General features: G+C 41.9%; 1 protein-coding gene across 4 annotated transcripts in view; it reads left to right on the forward strand.

The window, feature by feature from the left end:
- ebf4 (EBF family member 4) overlaps positions 1-16,995 on the forward strand; it is a 289,880-nt gene that overhangs the window by 25,391 nt on the left and 247,494 nt on the right. For all 4 annotated transcript variants that reach the window (XM_004912763.2, XM_002939608.3, XM_004912765.2 and 1 more), the window contains exons 5-6: positions 252-325; positions 8,936-9,004. In XM_004912763.2, the coding sequence (XP_004912820.1) occupies positions 252-325; positions 8,936-9,004 (143 nt within the window). The remainder of the gene's footprint in view (positions 1-251; positions 326-8,935; positions 9,005-16,995) is intronic.

The following is a 16,995-nucleotide window of genomic DNA, read 5'->3' on the forward strand; positions in this document are numbered from 1 at the left end:
CCAATGCTATTTTCCATGTAGTCTCTGTCCCTGCGCAGCAAGCTGAATGGTCCATTCCAACTTTCGTGTTTAATTTGCAATTACACACTGCCAAGTGCTACAATTATTTGATGGGAATGAATCTCCTGAGAGCCCTATATTTGTAAGAGGTTCTGTATATTAAAGCTCTACAGAATAAAAACTCTTCTGAGCTGACATTTTTAGCGCCCTCGGAGCACGCTAGCTTATTTTATTATTCTTTCTCCCCACAGCCTATTGTATATGAAGGACAAGACAAGAATCCCGAAATGTGCAGAGTTTTGCTCACCCACGAAATCATGTGCAGGTAAGTTTTAATATTATAATGCCCCACAGCCATGTTAAACCAATCCTAATAAATCAGACATGTCAGCTCCACTTGTGTCAAAGTTCCCTGTATAACTCAGCCTGCAGCCTTGTGCCTTTATAATAATATCCTTATCATTTACAGTAGGGGGTACATTATCCCTTATAATACATGAGTGATACTCAGAGTTCCCTATATAACTCAGCCTGCAGCCTTGTGCCTTTATATGGGCACAGAACCCCTCAGTGACTGCTAATATCCTTATCATTTACAAAAGGGGGTACATTATCTCTTATAATACATGAGTGATACTCAGAGTTCCCTGTATAACTCAGCCTGCAGCCTTGTGCCTTTGTATGGGCACAGAACCCCTCAGTAACTTCTAATATCCTTATCATTTACAGTAGGGGGTACATTATCCCTTATAATACATGAGTGATACTCAGAGTTCCCTGTATAACTCAGCCTGCAGCCTTGTGCCTTTATATGGGCACAGAACCCCTCAGTGACTGCTAATATCCTTATCATTTACAGTAGGAGGTACATTATCCCTTATAATACATAAGTGATACTCAGAGTTCCCTGTATAACTCAGCCTGCAGCCTTGTGCCTTTATATGGGCACAGAACCCCTCAGTAACTTCTAATATCCTTATCATTTACAAAAGGGGGTACATTATCCCTTATAATACATGAGTGATACTCAGAGTTCCCTGTATAACTCAGCCTGCAGCCTTGTGCCTTTATATGGTCACAGAACCCCTCAGTGACTGCTAATATCCTTATCATTTACAGTAGGGGGTACATTATCCCTTATAATACATGAGTGATACTCAGAGTTCCCTGTATAACTCAGCCTGCAGCCTTGTGCCTTTATATGGGCACAGAACCCCTCAGTGACTGGTAATATCCTTATCATTTACAGTAGGGGGTACATTATCCCTTATAATACATGAGTGATACATTGTTACATGAGTTCCCTGTATATCTCCTAGATTCTTCATAGTTGAGCAGTTACGGAATATAAGTGCCAGTACAGGCAGCAGTAGGGGGAGGAGGTGACACTGCTGCAGGCAAGTTATGTTATTTGGAGAGAATGTTTGAGAGAGATAATGCGTATTTAAAATGTCAGGTGGCTAATACCAGAGATTACTGCGCTCCTCGTTGCCTGCATATTTGGGAAATATACTGTTTATTTAGTAGATGGATCAAGGGAATTACAAGAGATAAATAGTTAATTGGAGGAAAAAAAATAAGTATAACTATTTCAGTTCCTAGAGAGGAACAGAAAATCCTACTGGAGCTGCTTTTCCTTTCCCAGCTCAGTTTGTGTTACAGGTATGGGACCTGTTATCCAGAATGCTTGGGACCTGGGGTTTTCCGGATAAGGGATCTTTCCGTAATTCGGATCTCCATATCTTTTATTATTACAGAGAAAAAGGAAATCATTTTTAAAAATTAGAATTATTTGTTTATAATGGAGTCTATGGGAGATGGTCTTTCCATAATTCGGAACTTTCTGGATAACGGGTTTCTGGATAAGGAATCCCATACCTGTACCTTTTTTATTATATCATACCTCCCAACATTTGAAAAATGAAAAGAGGGACAAAAAGACTTGTCCCTCTTTTAGAATTTTTTTGGCCACGCCCACTTTGAGGCCACGCCCCAATTGCCACACCCCATTTTTAAAATAGTTAAAATAGTGCCCACGATGGCCCAATAGACAGCACCCCATAGAAAGTTCCCCCCATACAAATTTTTTTGGCCACGCCCACTTTGAGGCCACGCACCAATTGCCACACCCCATTTTTAAAATAGTTAAAATAGTGCCCACGATGGCCCAATAGACAGCACCCCATAGAAAGTACCCTCCATACACAATGCCCCCATAGAAAGTGCCCCCATACACAGTGCCCCTCCTTACACAGTGCCCCCCATACACAGTGCCCCCCATACACAGTGCCCCCCATACACAGTGCCCCCCATACACAGTGCCCCCCCATACACAGTGCCCCCCATACACAGTGCCCCCCCATACACAGTTCTCCCCCATACACAGTGCCCCTCTTTACACAGTGTCCCCCCATACACAGTTCCCCCCCATACACAGTGCCCCTCCTTACACAGTGTCCCCCCATACACAGTTCCCCCCATACACAGAGCCCCCCCATACACAGTAGCCCTCCTTACACAGTGTCCCCCCATACACAGTTCCCCCCCATATACAGTGTCCCCCCATACAAAGTGCCCCCCCATACACAGTAGCCCTCCTTACACAGTGTCCCCCCATACACAGTTCCCCCCCCATACACAGTAGCCCTCCTTACACAGTGTCCCCCCATACACAGTTCCCCCCCATACACAGTAGCCCTCCTTACACAGTGTCCCCCCATACACAGTTCCCCCCCCCATACACAGTAGCCCTCCTTACACAGTGTCCCCCCATACACAGTTCCCCCCCATATACAGTGCCCCCCCATACACAGTAGCCATCCTTACACAGTGTCCCCCCATACACAGTTCCCCCCATACACAGTAGCCCTCCTTACACAGAGCCCCCCATACACAGTGCCCCCCCCATACACAGTAGCCCTCCTTACACAGTGTCCCCCCATACACAGTAGCCCTCCTTACACAGAGCCCCCCATACACAGAGCCCCCCCATACACAGAGCCCCCCCATACACAGTGCCCCCATACAGTGCCCCCCATACACAGTAGCCCTCCTTACACAGTGTCCCCCATACACAGTTCCCCCCATACACAGTAGCCCTCCTTACACAGAGCCCCCCCATACACAGAGCCCCCCCTTACACAGTGCCCCCCATACACAGTGCCCCCATACAGTGCCCCCCATACACAGTACCCCCCCAATTGCTCCCATAGTGAGTACCTCATACGTAGCAGCCCCCATAGACTTCTTGGGCTCCTGCTCCTTACTCGGCTCCTCGTAAGGCGGCGACAGGTCCTTTTATAAGGTTGCGCCCCTGCGTACGTGTGACGTCACACGTGCGCACAGACGCAACCATATAAAAGGACCTGTCGCCGCCGTATGAGGAGCCAAATAAGGAGCGGAAGCCCAAGAAGAAGGAGCCGGAGCGCTCCGCTGTAGCCAGTGCGTCCTGCTGGCCTGGATAGTTTAATGAATGTTCTGCATTCTGAATGCGGGACATTCATTGAACAATCCGGGACAGCGGGACGCGCTGTAAAGACCGGGACTGTCCCGCGAAAAGCGGGACAGTTAGGGGGTATGATTATATGGGGAATGCAAATGCTGTAACACACATCAGTAGTAAGCTCACTTACCTTTTACTAACGCCAGGAATCATGGGGCCACATTCACATTCCTGGCCAGATCCCTGATCCACCCAATCCTGCCCCTGATTCACATTGATCAGCCCAGAGTCGGACTGGGGTACCTGGGGCCAACCGGGTACATGGCCCACATGTCCAGACGTCCATCTGAATCCCGACAACTCTTCATATATTGTGAGTTTATCCACGGGTATCCACGGGGATTCTTATTGAAAAATCCCTCGTTTCCCTTTGATCTCCTGCACTGAACCCCCAAAGAAATACAAAGTTTCTCAAAGTTAATTAAATAAGTAGGTCAACAGCTGCACTTAGATATAATTGTAACTAATTAGATAAGCAGGTCTCTTGGGGGAACGGAGACTTGCAGCTTAAAGGAACAGTAACACCAAAAAATGAAATATTATAAAAGTAATTACAATATAATGTAATGTGGCGTGTTTGCCTCTGAAACCCAACTATATTTTATATAACCATATATAACCCATTATAACCATATATAACCCATTATGTTCTACATAGTTATCTGCTTTGTAACCTGTGCCTTTTCTCCTTTGAACGGCTGCCCCTGTGGTTGCAGAGCAGCTTATTTATATAAACTATAGTAGCATTTATCTAGCAAACACACCAGCTGTACCAGTGCGGGGCAACAGTACATTATATTTGTAATTCATTATTAAATTACTTTAACCCACTTTAATTTCTTGATGTTACTGTTCATTTAAAAGGCAATTTAACCTTCATTAAGAAAACTGTAAAAACATATAAAACAAAACCCCAAAACCCCATTTCTTTTTGTCCCTCTTTATATTTTTGAAATGTTGGGAGGCATGCTCCCAGTTACAACTGCACCCTAATCATCGCTTGCCTACCCCCTGATGTTGTGGGCCCACCCTAACATCATGACTCCCCCCCAGAATCATCATCCTGCCTCCTTTGTTGGGGGTTGGTACCCTGACAAAGACTTCAACCCTACAGTCCAATTACTAACAACACCATTAAAGTAAAACTATACTCCTGAACAATGTAGGTCTCTATATAAAAATATATCAAAAGAGCCCATATATAAAACCCTGCTTCATCTAAATCAAGCATTTTTATAAAAATATAAAATATATATTGCCATTTTTAAGTACTAAGTGCCAAAACCCTGGGATCATACGATGAATAAGATGAATAGATGAATATAATGCTGTATGGATTTCTGCCAATTTTTTACCCCACCTTAGACATGGCCTAACCCACTGAACTTAAGGTGGCCATACACGCACGGATAATATCGTACGATATACGTTTCGTACGATATTTGGTGCGTGTATGGTATGTCGGCGAGTCGACCGATATCGCAGGAAGCTGCTGATATCGGCCGGCTCGCCGATCGGACCAGTTGGAAAATTTTGATCGGGCGCCATAGAAGGCGCCTGATCAAAATCTCCCTTCAGAGCTGAATCGGCAGAAGGAGGTAGAAATCCTATTGTTTCTACCTCCTTACCTGCCGATTCAGCCCTGAATGGTGTGTGGCACATCTGACGATGTTTCGTGCGACCGATGGTCGCACGAAACATCGTCAGATCGCCACGTGTATGGCCAGCTTTAGCTGGACCAGTAAAATACACCTACAAAGGCTTTCATAATAATCGCACCCTTGTGCGATACTGCTGTTCCCAACATAACGGGTTCTTAAATATATCTATTGTAAGTAGCTAAATATTGATTTTACTAGAGTATCATTATTATTATGGATTGCCTTTTCTCCACACTAAATAATGAAAGCGCAAGATTAGTGCTTTTACCCAAAATATAGAAAATTGCTATGAAGAGAATAAATAAGGTGGTTGCAAAGAGCTACAGCCAAAGGAGCACCTTTGCTATTAGATGATGATAATGGGATGTGCTGATTTTGCAGCAGGAGTGCAAATAGAGTCTGGGTTATAAGCATAAAATTAAAGTCTGCTCGCCATTAATCAGCCTACCTAATTGCTATGCGCGGCCATTTGCCATATGCTGAGAGAGACAGCTCACTGTCCCTGAGAAAAAATCCTCTCTCCCCCAGACGTGAAATAGCGCCGGCCCGCTCTGCTTCCAAATGGCTTGTTCTAAAGATTTAATCCCTAAACAACTTTCTGCAGGGCTTTCCGTCACCACTTACAGGGCAATAAACTTCTGCATTTATGTGACAAAAGGAGCAAATTTATGGGGCACTAAAAACAGTCTTGTACAGGTAGCGCCTTGCATTCAGATGCGCCCAAAAGGCTGGCCAGGGCTTCACTGGCTGCTTAGGAATAAAAGGTGACTAGAAGGGGGCTAATTCAGGGGGAGCAGTTGGCCACCAGGAAACAGCCATGTTTGTGGTCAACAGAGGGCAATTGGCTTGGATCACTCCTTAGGGTTCATTTATATTTCTCTGGGGTGCTAAATGCTTGCCTACATTCTAATTCTATTGAAAGGGCCCCTCTAGGGCAGAGCACTGCCTAACTGCCTCTTCTTCGGGGTTGTGCAGAAGTGTGCCTGTTGATGCTGTTGTGCCCAGCATTGCCCCTTGTGCCCTGCATTGTTTTTATCTAATGGAATTGTTAAGGGAGAAGAAAAGGTTAAAATATTGTAGGGCATAATATACAGTATATTAGTCAAGTGGCCTGGGTCAGGGTATTTTTTTTGAAAAGCACCACCAAGTTGGGTCCAGACCAAAGTACCTAATGCACCAACTGGGCAACTATATGGACAGTATAGTTAACTTGTCACAAATCACCATACTACCATACTGCGCCTACCCAGTGGGATCAGGGAATACTTGGGTAATTAAATCCAACAAGGCAGCCCACCATTTTCAACTAAGGCCCCAGACCAGTGTGATTCTTAAGGAAGACATAAATTGGCTTGGACCACAACTTAAGGCGGCCATACACGTAAAGATTCGCTCGCCTGGCGAGGGCGCCAAGCGAGTGGATCTTCTCCCACCTACGGGTGGGGGATATTGGGTGAATTCAGGCTAATTCTGTTGTTTGGCCCTGAAGCAATCGGTTTGGGGACTGCATCAACGAGCTGATGCGGCCCCCGATCCAACTAAAATTTTTAACCTGCCCGATCGATATCTGCCCGATTTCAGGCCAAATGTCGGTCGGGCAGGCCCGTCGGTAGTGCCCCTACACGGGCCGATAAACTGCCGAATCAGTCTAAGGGACCGATATCGGCAGCTACAATCGGCCCGTGTATGGCCTCCTTTAGCCCATACCTGACTTTTGTTAAAGGCCTTGCTGTTTCCTTATCAGAATAAGCAGATATTTGTCTTAAATGTAATTATGCTGTGCTGTTTCCCGCATTAACAGAGAGAGAAATGAGTTTCTGTAGGGGAGAAACAAATGTGTTTCCGGTAAAAATTTGCTAATGGAGGTCACTGACCCATGCAGCTGTGGGTTGCAGGGTGTACACAGTCAGGTTTAGGTTTTAGGTGCACGTTAAATGATGTATGAGGCAAATACCTCCATAGCAGTAATACAATATCTCACTGTCCTACCCCCTATCAATAATATATAGAGTAGGCTGCAATTTAGCAATTTTAGCAATATTAATGCTGCATGAACTCCTCTGATTAACCCTTTGCCTGCCAACCATGTAGCTACTATGTTGTCGGCACGGGAAGTGACAGCCTGACAACGACAAAATGCTGACCTGCCGGAGGTTTAAGGTGATGCTACAGGAGAAGCGCTGCTCCCAAAGCGTAAAGAACCCCTGGCAAGCAAAGGGTTAAATAAGCAGTCTTTACATGAATCAATGGGATACCGGTATTCTGAAAAAGAAATCACCACTTGCCTTTAATAAAGCATAGTCAGTGCTTAATGTAGGGCTGCATTGTTGTCACCTGCTTTCTCTATAGTTGCAAATAACCCCCCCTTTCCCTAGCCTCTCTACTACATACAGGCAGGAAGTGGGGGATGCAAGGGACACAGATGTGGGGGCTGGGTAGGAGTCCCTGTGTGCCAGGCCGCTTCAGAGATTTTTCTGAAAGGGGCCTGATGCAGACTAGTTATGTCACTGCCTAAAGGTGCCCATACACGGGCTGATTGTAGCTGCCCATATCGGCCCCTTAGACTGATTTGGCAACTTATCGGCCCGTGTAGGGGCACAAACAACAGGCCTGCCCGACCGATATCTGGCCTGAAATTGGGCAGATATCAATCGGGAAGGTTAAAAGATTTAATCGATTCGGGGACCGCAGCGGCTCGTTTATGTGGTCCCTGAATCGACTGCGCCCATTGCCATTGTTATAATTCGCCAGGCGAGTGGATCTTTATGTGTATGGCCACCTTAAGGCTGTAGACAGTTGCAGACTAGGGCACATTAGCTAAGACTGGGTGAATTTGCGCCAGTGTTGTAACCCATAGCAATCAGTCAGGGATTCATCTTTGCTATGGATTCTCGATTTGTTATTGGCAAAGTGGCCGAGCCAATGACATAGCACCTTATGTTTTCCGGATTATAACTATCCAGACCCTGCACTAGAATTTTGCCATGCACTTTGTTTTGCGGGCAAAAATGCAGATTTTTTTTCACCAGAAAAACACCAACAGCATTTTTATAATTTCTTCAAGCTTTCTTTTATTCCCCCCAAAAAAACCTGGGGGAAAAGACTGCCTATTGGCTCCAATGAATTTGAATGTGGTTTGGAAAATTTTCTGTTGAAGCCAAACAGGGCAATTTTGATCATCACTAGTGGTAGTAAACTTTTGTTTATTGTCATTATATTTAATAAGGGTTTAATGGTATGGGTGACTGGGGTGTTACACTGGGTGATTTCCCACAGTTACTTAATACAGAGAAAATGAACCCTGAATGATGTTAATATCCAGGTTTCCCCTTTATGCTTTACTCATGGTAACTCTTGGCACACATACAGGAAACCTGCAATAAAGCACAATTATAACTGGGGTTTGCAGTAGAAAGTTCTGCCTAAATTAGGGGGGCAGATGTTCTGCCCCTCAGCGGAAATGAGAAAATTGGTTCTAAAAAATCAGATGTAAAATGCAGAGCCATTCTCCTGTTTCCCTGCTCTGTTCTAAATACTAATTATCTGGCAGCAGTGATTAAAGCTACAGCAAGTAATTAGCCACAGTACAACGTCGCCTTTGCCTTTATTATATCTGACACAGCAACTCGTGCAGGTTCGGAGGTTGGCCGGAGTTATTTCCATGCCGCCATGCTGTTTTCTTGCAATATTCACCTACTGTTTGTGCAAAGCTGAGTCTGCAGAATAATGCTAAAATATTCCCTCCTGTCTTTCTCTCTCTTTTGCTCCCCAGTCGCTGCTGTGACAAGAAAAGCTGTGGGAACAGGAATGAAACCCCCTCTGATCCAGTGATCATCGACAGGTTGGAATTGCCTTTATTTCTTTGCAATAGAAATCCCCACCGTGGAGTGGGGGCTCATATGTGCATTTAACCGAGCAACATTTACCTGGGCCCATGCTGAAAGTTTACAAAAGTCTCTTGGTACTTCTCAAACTAAAGTCATTGCTTCTGAGATAGGGATGACTAGGAAATTGTACCATGTAAGGCTCACCTGGGGATTTGTCTCTGAACCTTTGCCATCAAAGCTATTAACTTCAATGATATCCATTCTTACAAGCCCAGTGGTTTATTATTATTTTGCTATGTATCTATGGAAAGGTTTTCTGGATTACATAGGAAGTTCAGCCGTGCCAAGGCTTGTATTGTCTCTAGGGCTGGCCTCAAGGTTTCTTCTGTATCCCCACCAATCAGTGTTGGACTTGGGTTCCACCAGAAAACCTTAACCAGAGGCCCACTTTATTCACTAACCTTCTGATCTCTCTCTTTTTATATATATATAATTGTATCCATCATTCCCTCTATTTCTCATCTTTGCTGTCAAATAGAAATGGGGAAAAGCCATGGTACAAATATAAGACTTACCTGGAGCTTCAGTGGAATCCCGGTAGGCCAGTCTGATACAGCCACTACTAAGTTACCACCTCTCTCACAAGAGACCTGAAGAGAGTCATAGTCTTTTAGTTAGTTTTCCTAAGCATCCCTATTTTAAGAGGAATTTGGGGAGCTTGTTGCCTACAGATAGGGTTGCCACCTAGCCAGTATTTTACCGGCCTGGCTGGTAAAAATGATGCTTGGTGCCAATATTATTATTAAAATTATATTAATTTATTGATAGGAAAAAACAGCAAAACTATAGGAAGCCCGGAATTTTTTTCCAGAGAAGGTGGCAACCCTACCTACAGATTGTATATGGGTATGCAGTGAGCAGTGAGGTGGGAGCGGTAAAGTCATGTTTCACTACTGTTCATACTTGTGGGTGGAGCTTAGCTGTAGTAGGGGTCAGGCTGAGTCAGCATGGAATTTGGGGGGATCAGGGCATGGATTCATCTGATTTGGGCAGTTGTTCCGAGATATTTTTAATTTCCAGTGGTGAATATTAGAAGGTGTGAACATTTTTACTTACATAGTTACGACCCCCCCCCCACCATACTGGTTTTTATAATTGTATCCATGAGAAAATAAAGCTGATTAGCAGTCATACATAGTGGTTACATAGTGGTATTTTTACCTTAGAGTTCTGTTATTCTTGTTTTTTCCTCATTGGTATTGCTGGTTCTTGTCAACTGAGCTGATGCTTAGTTTTCTGTGTAGGCCAATAATTCTAAAGGCAAAATATACCCTATTAATTGTTTTTTTTTTTACTATTGACTTCCCTTTAATAGTAGAAGTGGGGAATACTCATATAGCAGTGTTCTCCTGTTGGATTATGCATGTTATCCATGCTCAGGCTTCATGTCCTTTTACTTGGGGGGGAAGTGGTGGACATAGCACTTTAAGTTTATATTTTTACTTTGGCCATAAGTTTATCGGTAAGCACCATCATCTATACTCTGCATATGCCATATATGCCATATATTGTGTATAGGGAGCCTGTAACAGTCAGCATAGAATGCTAAGGTTTGGAAAGCAACATGGTAGCACCCAAATATATATCTCAATTTTAATACATGATCAGTAGGCTGTGAAGCTGATTAATATCTGCGGCACCCTTGATTTAAAAACGGGAATTTATAGACTCACAAGTGACCGTTCCCTGAGAAAATTGTTTGATGTGCCTGAACTGGGAAGCAATGAGCCTTGAAAGTGTGTGAATTCATGTTTAATGAATCTTTATAATAAATTGGAAGTGGAGAAGCTACAATAATACTTGGTGTTGTTCTATCCCAATGAGATAGACTCCAAGGCTACTGATAGGGTAACCACACAGCCATACAGAATATTACAGGAGGAGGGCTCAGTTATTATTATACAATTTGGCACAACTGGGTGTGGTTTGGGGAGTGGCAACACAGCAGGAATCTTGGGAAGTATCATTTCATTTTCTTATTAAGAATAAGTTGAAAAAATTGTGTTTCCAAACTGAAAAATGATTTTTCTTTTCAAATTTGAATGAAACATTTTTGAAATGTCATTTTTAAAATGAAACTTTCTTTTCAAATTCAAAACATGATTAAAATTCGAGTAATATTTATTGTTATTTTTTACAGTAGATCTATTTGTGTTAATCATGAAAATATGCCAGTATTTCATTAATGGGTATAACTTAACATATCTTATTAAAACGACGCATGAATATATGTAATATTTTTACCACCATTTTACATCTTATTGCAGTTTTTACACTGTGTGGGGGCTGCTGTTTGCTGTGTAGTAATAATTCATGTTGGTTTTTATTAATAATGTATTGATTTTATTAAGCAACGTGAAGTTATTTTCTACTTATTTCTTGGCTTATTTCTGTGGGATCGTGATTTTTGCTTATTGATTTCCTCTACTTGTTCTGTGCTGCCTGTTCTCTCACCTGTTTATCATTGCATGGAATGTGTTAACAGGGACTAAATAATTTCATCTCTTCCCACAATGACTCTGCAAGGTCAGAAGGAAAAATAGCTTTTGTAAAATACATTTAACATTTTTTACTTTGCTAACTAACAGATATTAGGTTGAAACGGAATATAGGTGTTTATTGGTGCACTGACATGCTCAGCAGCCTGGCAGAATGTAGAAAAAAACGAACTTGTTAGGTAAAGCCAATTAATACTGCAATAGATGGATAACAAGGGGCGCTTCTTGCCGCCTGTGGCTGTTTGTTTGTTCTTGAGTTGCTGGTCTTGTATGTATGTATGTATGTATATCTTTATTTATAAAGCGCTACTTATGTACGCAGCGCTGTCTTGCAACATGATATTTGTGTTTGAAATGTTGCCCCTGACATTTACCTGCATGGGTGCCGAAGGTCAGACACACACTGCAACATAAATGGGGCCGCTCCAGTGCCGAGGGAGAATGGGTTACCAGCGGAACTAGAGAGAAGTAAAGACATCAGCATCTTAAAAAGAAAAAAGTGTTTTTACCGTGTATTGGAAAATCTATTATCTGGTGGGTTTTTTTGTTTTATTTTTTTGCTTTTATCTTCACACGGGAACAAATGCACCCACATTCACATGAAGGTGTACAGATGACACATACACTTGCAGATGTGCACAGACATTCATTCAAACAACACCCACCTAAAGTTCAACAGAGTTTCATATTAATAATATTCACCAGTATTGGTTATATTTGTGGGTTTTTTTTTCTGTTCTATGGAAATAAATGTTGGCCTTTTTTCCATCCGCGTACTGCAAACAGGAGCTGAAGAATTTTATACAGTGTATTATTGATCATTGTGAAGTTGTAATCTGAGACAGCCATGTTGCTTTTACAGCTAATCTGATGGGAGGATATTGAGTGAAGCTATTCTGCAATAGCTAAATATGGCACCCACTTCTACAGTGAAGTCCCAAGTTATTTAGATTGCTTGATGCTATTCTACCATAGCTAAATTGGCACCTGTGTGTAATTGTGTATATTGTAAGATTGTACAGCGCTGCGAATCCTTGTGGCGCTTTATAAATTAAGTTATATATACATACACCCACAGCATCACCCACTTACTTCTACAGTGACGTCCCGAGTTGTTTAGATTGCTTGATGCTATTCTACTAAAGCTATAGTGGCACCCACAGCATCACCCACTTCTACAGTGAAGTCCCAAGTTGTTTAGATTGCTTGATGCTATTCTACCATAGCTATAGTGGCACCCACAGCATCACCCACTTCTACAGTGAAGTCCCGAGTTGTTTAAATTTCTTGATGCTATTCTACCATAGCTATAGTGGCACCCATAGCATCACCCACTTCTACAGTGAAGTCCCAAGTTGTTTAGATTGCTTGATGCTATTCTACTATAGCTATAGTGGCACCCACAGCATCACCCACTTCTACAGTGACGTCCCGAGTTGTTTAAATTGCTTGATGCTATTCTACCATAGCTATAGTGGCACCCACAGCATCACCCACTTCTACAGTGACGTCCCAAGTTGTTTAGATTGCTTGATGCTATTCTACCATAGCTATAGTGGCACCCACAGCATCACCCACTTCTACAGTGACGTCCCAAGTTGTTTAGATTGCTTGATGCTATTCTACCATAGCTATAGTGGCACCCACAGAATCACCCACTTCTACATTGAAGCTTTAGGTTGTTTTGACTACTTTATGCTATTTTACCTTAGCTCTAGTGGCTTCCACAGCACCACCCACTTCTAAAATGAAGTAGCATGTTATTTAGAATGCTTGATGCTATTTCCATTTCTTCTACAGTAAAGAAATGGAAATATTTACTGATATTATCTGGGTCTATTTTTCTTTATAAAAATATCAGGAAAGCCAACGATTATATTACAAATAACCAAATATACAAATAACTGAAAAATAGGCCATTCATGACAAAATCACTAGTGGCTTTCCTGTTGGTTTTGCTCAGCTGATATATTTTAATCATGATAATGTGGTGGCTTTTTAACGGATTCTGATTGGCAAGTTATCATTAGAAGCCATTTTGTACAGGTATGGGATCGGTTATCCAGAAAATTATTAGAGAGCCAGTACAGCCAGCAGTCTCTCTGTTATTAGAGGGCCCAGGCAGCATGAGAACAAATTTCCATTTGACTAGTGAGCCCTTTAGATGTTGGATAATAATTAGTAAACAATTGACACTATAAATACATTTATTTTACGTGAGCAAAGGCAGCTGTATATTAATGTAACTGTAATTTATATTTTAGAAAGCAAAATTCCAAATAGTGCTGTGATTATCCAGTCAGGGCCCAGTATAGAGGTTGTCTGTGCTTAGCCCTGTATCAAGTTACAGGTATGGGATCCCTTATCCGGAAACCCATTATCCAGAAAGCTCTGAATTATGGTCCCATAGACTCCATTTTCATCAAATAATACAGAATTTTAAAACTGATTTCCTTTTTCTCTGTATTAATAAAACAGTACAGGTATAGGACCCGTTATCCAATAGGACTGTTCTGCCCACAATAAGGGGTAATTATATCTTAGTTGGGATCAAGTACAGGTACTGTTTTATTATTACAGAGAAAAGGGAATCATTTAACCATTAAATAAACCCAATAGGGCTGTTCTGCCCCCAATAAGGGGTAATTATATCTTAGTTGGGATCAAGTACAGGTACTGTTTTATTATTACAGAGAAAAGGGAATAATTTAACCATTAAATAAACCCAATAGGGCTGTTCTGCCCCAATAAGGGGTAATTATATCTTAGTTGGGATCAAGTACAGGTACTGTTTTATTAGTACAGAGAAAAGGGAATCATTTAACCATTAAATAAACCCAATAGGGCTGTTCTGCCCCAATAAGGGGTAATTATATCTTAGTTGGGATCAAGTACAGGTACTGTTTTATTATTACAGAGAAAAGGGAATCATTTAACCATTAAATAAACCCAATAGGGCTGTTCTGCCCCAATAAGGGGTAATTATATCTTAGTTGGGATCAAGTACAGGTACTGTTTTATTATTACAGAGAAAAACAAAATCAGTTTTACAAATCTGAATTATTTGATTCAAATGGAGTCTATGGGACACAGGCTTTCCGTAATTTCGAGCTTTCTGGATAATGGGTTTCTGGATAAGGGATCCCATACATGTACCTTGTAATTGATCCTAACTAAGATATAATTAATCCTTATTGGACGCAAAACAATCCTATTGGGTTTAATTAATGTTTTATTGATTTTTTAGTAGACTTAAGGTATGGAGATTTACAAATTACAGAAAGACCCCTTATCCGGAATACCCTTGGTCCCGAGCATTCTGGATAACGGGTCCATTACCTGTATTTCTTTCTCTCTCTCTCTTGCTTTGCAGTTGTAAGTGCATTGAGTCCCCCCCCCCCCCAAAAAAAACTCCAAATATGAACCCTAACCCCAGGGAATATTCTTAACTCTACTAAGCAAAACCAGCCTATCCCTAGTTAAAGAAAAGGAAAACGTATCCTTGTAAAAAATCAATTGGCCTTTATGTTCTCTTTCTAAAACTCTTAAAATAAAATAATTAATAATAAAATTGGCCTATAAAATGATTGGAATTTAATTTTTTTCCATTGCGCTGGTTGTAAAATTGCAAATCTAGATAAAAGAAGGAAAATCCTCAACAAACAAAAACAGCTGTAAATAAAATTGCAATTTTGCGGTCAGTAGATAAGGGTAATGAGTTCAGTGACCAAATTTTTATTGAAAGTCTTTGTTTTTTTAAATCTGAAAAATTCTTTATCTCTCTCCCCCCCAGAAAAAATAGGATAATTGCATATGTTTCAAATTTTAATGGTGTTTTCGTTTGTAACCTCTATGTATTTATGCATCATATAAACTGTTGCGCTTACAGTAGAGATGCTGCAGATTCAGGATTTCGTTTTTGATTTGTCCAAATCTCAGCAATTTTTGCAGGGTTTGAATTTATCTGAATTCTATAGGGCACGTTTAGTAAAACTTACAGTCCCGACTAGTCATTTCACATTCATGAAAATCCTAATGATTTTTCAAAATGACAAGAATAATCACAAAAAAAGCTGTCAATAAAGGTATGGGATCCCTTATCCGGAAACCCATTATCCAGAAAGTTCCAAATTACGGGAAGGCCATCTCCCATAGGCTCCATTTTAATCAAATAATTCACATTTTTAAAAATGGTTTTCTTTTTCTTAGTACAGGGGAATCCCTATGCTGCCATAGTTTTATGGTATCTCTCTGTACAGGCTATGAGCAAACTTAGGGGGCTGTTCCTGCTGAATTGTGCTTAGTACAGGGGAATCCCTATGTGCCATAGTTGTATGGTATCTCTCTGTACAGGCTATGAGCAAACTTAGGGGGCTGTTCCTGCTGAATTGTGCTTAGTACAGGGGAATCCCTATGCTGCCATAGTTTTATGGTATCTCTCTGTACAGGCTATGAGCAAACTTAGGGGGCTGTTCCTGCTGAATTGTGCTTAGTACAGGGGAATCCCTATGCTGTCATAGTATTATGGTATCTCTCTGTACAGGCTATGAGCAAACTTAGGGGGCTGTTCCTGCTGAATTGTGCTTAGTACAGGGGAATCCCTATGCTGCCATAGTTTTATGGTATCTCTCTGTACCGGCTATGAGCAAACTTAGGGGCTGTTCCTGCTGAATTGTGCTTAGTACAGGGGAATCCTTATGCTGCCATAGTTTTGTACAGGCTGTAATCAAACTTTGTTTCTGCTGAATTGAACTTAGTACAGGACAATATGGCCAGTTAGGGAGCCATTCAGACCAATAATCCTCTCAATCCAGGTGGATCGAACATTATCAGTTCTGGTGGAAAATATTCATAGGGTAATAGGGTAGAAAGTAAAAATGAGCCACAGCTCTGCAGCTTCTCTTTATTTCCTACTAGAATAGGCAGGTACCTAGGGGGTTATGGGGGGGGGGGGGGGAAGAAATGTTATTGAAGGTTCCTCTAAGGAAGATTGGGAGTGGCCCCCAGGTGAGCAGTGGGAATGGGGTTGGTGGGCATAAGAGGGCACTGTCATGGTGAGTAGGTGGTAGAGCGAGGGGGATATCATGCAGGGGCAGGTGGAGGCACAAGAGTTAAATGTTTTGGGCACCAGTATCTCCTATCCCAGCTCTGGAACAGAATAATAGCAAGGTGTCCCTACATGGCCCCTCAAATGGTATCCGTGGGCCTCTTTGGTTCTGTACCCTATGGGTCAACCCGTGTTCTAATGATTCCATGAAAAATGGAAATAGAAATTCCTACCACGCAAACTCACTTCCCCCCATTAAAAGCAAGAAGTCATACCGTGCAACAAATCATAGATTACTGAAGTGGGAGGGAGGAGAGTTTCTTCTTTTAAATTAAGTTCAGGATTGATTTAACATCCGAATTGTAACTCATATTTGAATTTAAAAGCGCAGCCATAAAAA

Source organism: Xenopus tropicalis, chromosome 3, assembly GCF_000004195.4.
Source record: "Xenopus tropicalis strain Nigerian chromosome 3, UCB_Xtro_10.0, whole genome shotgun sequence".
NCBI classification, from domain to species: Eukaryota; Metazoa; Chordata; class Amphibia; order Anura; family Pipidae; genus Xenopus; species Xenopus tropicalis.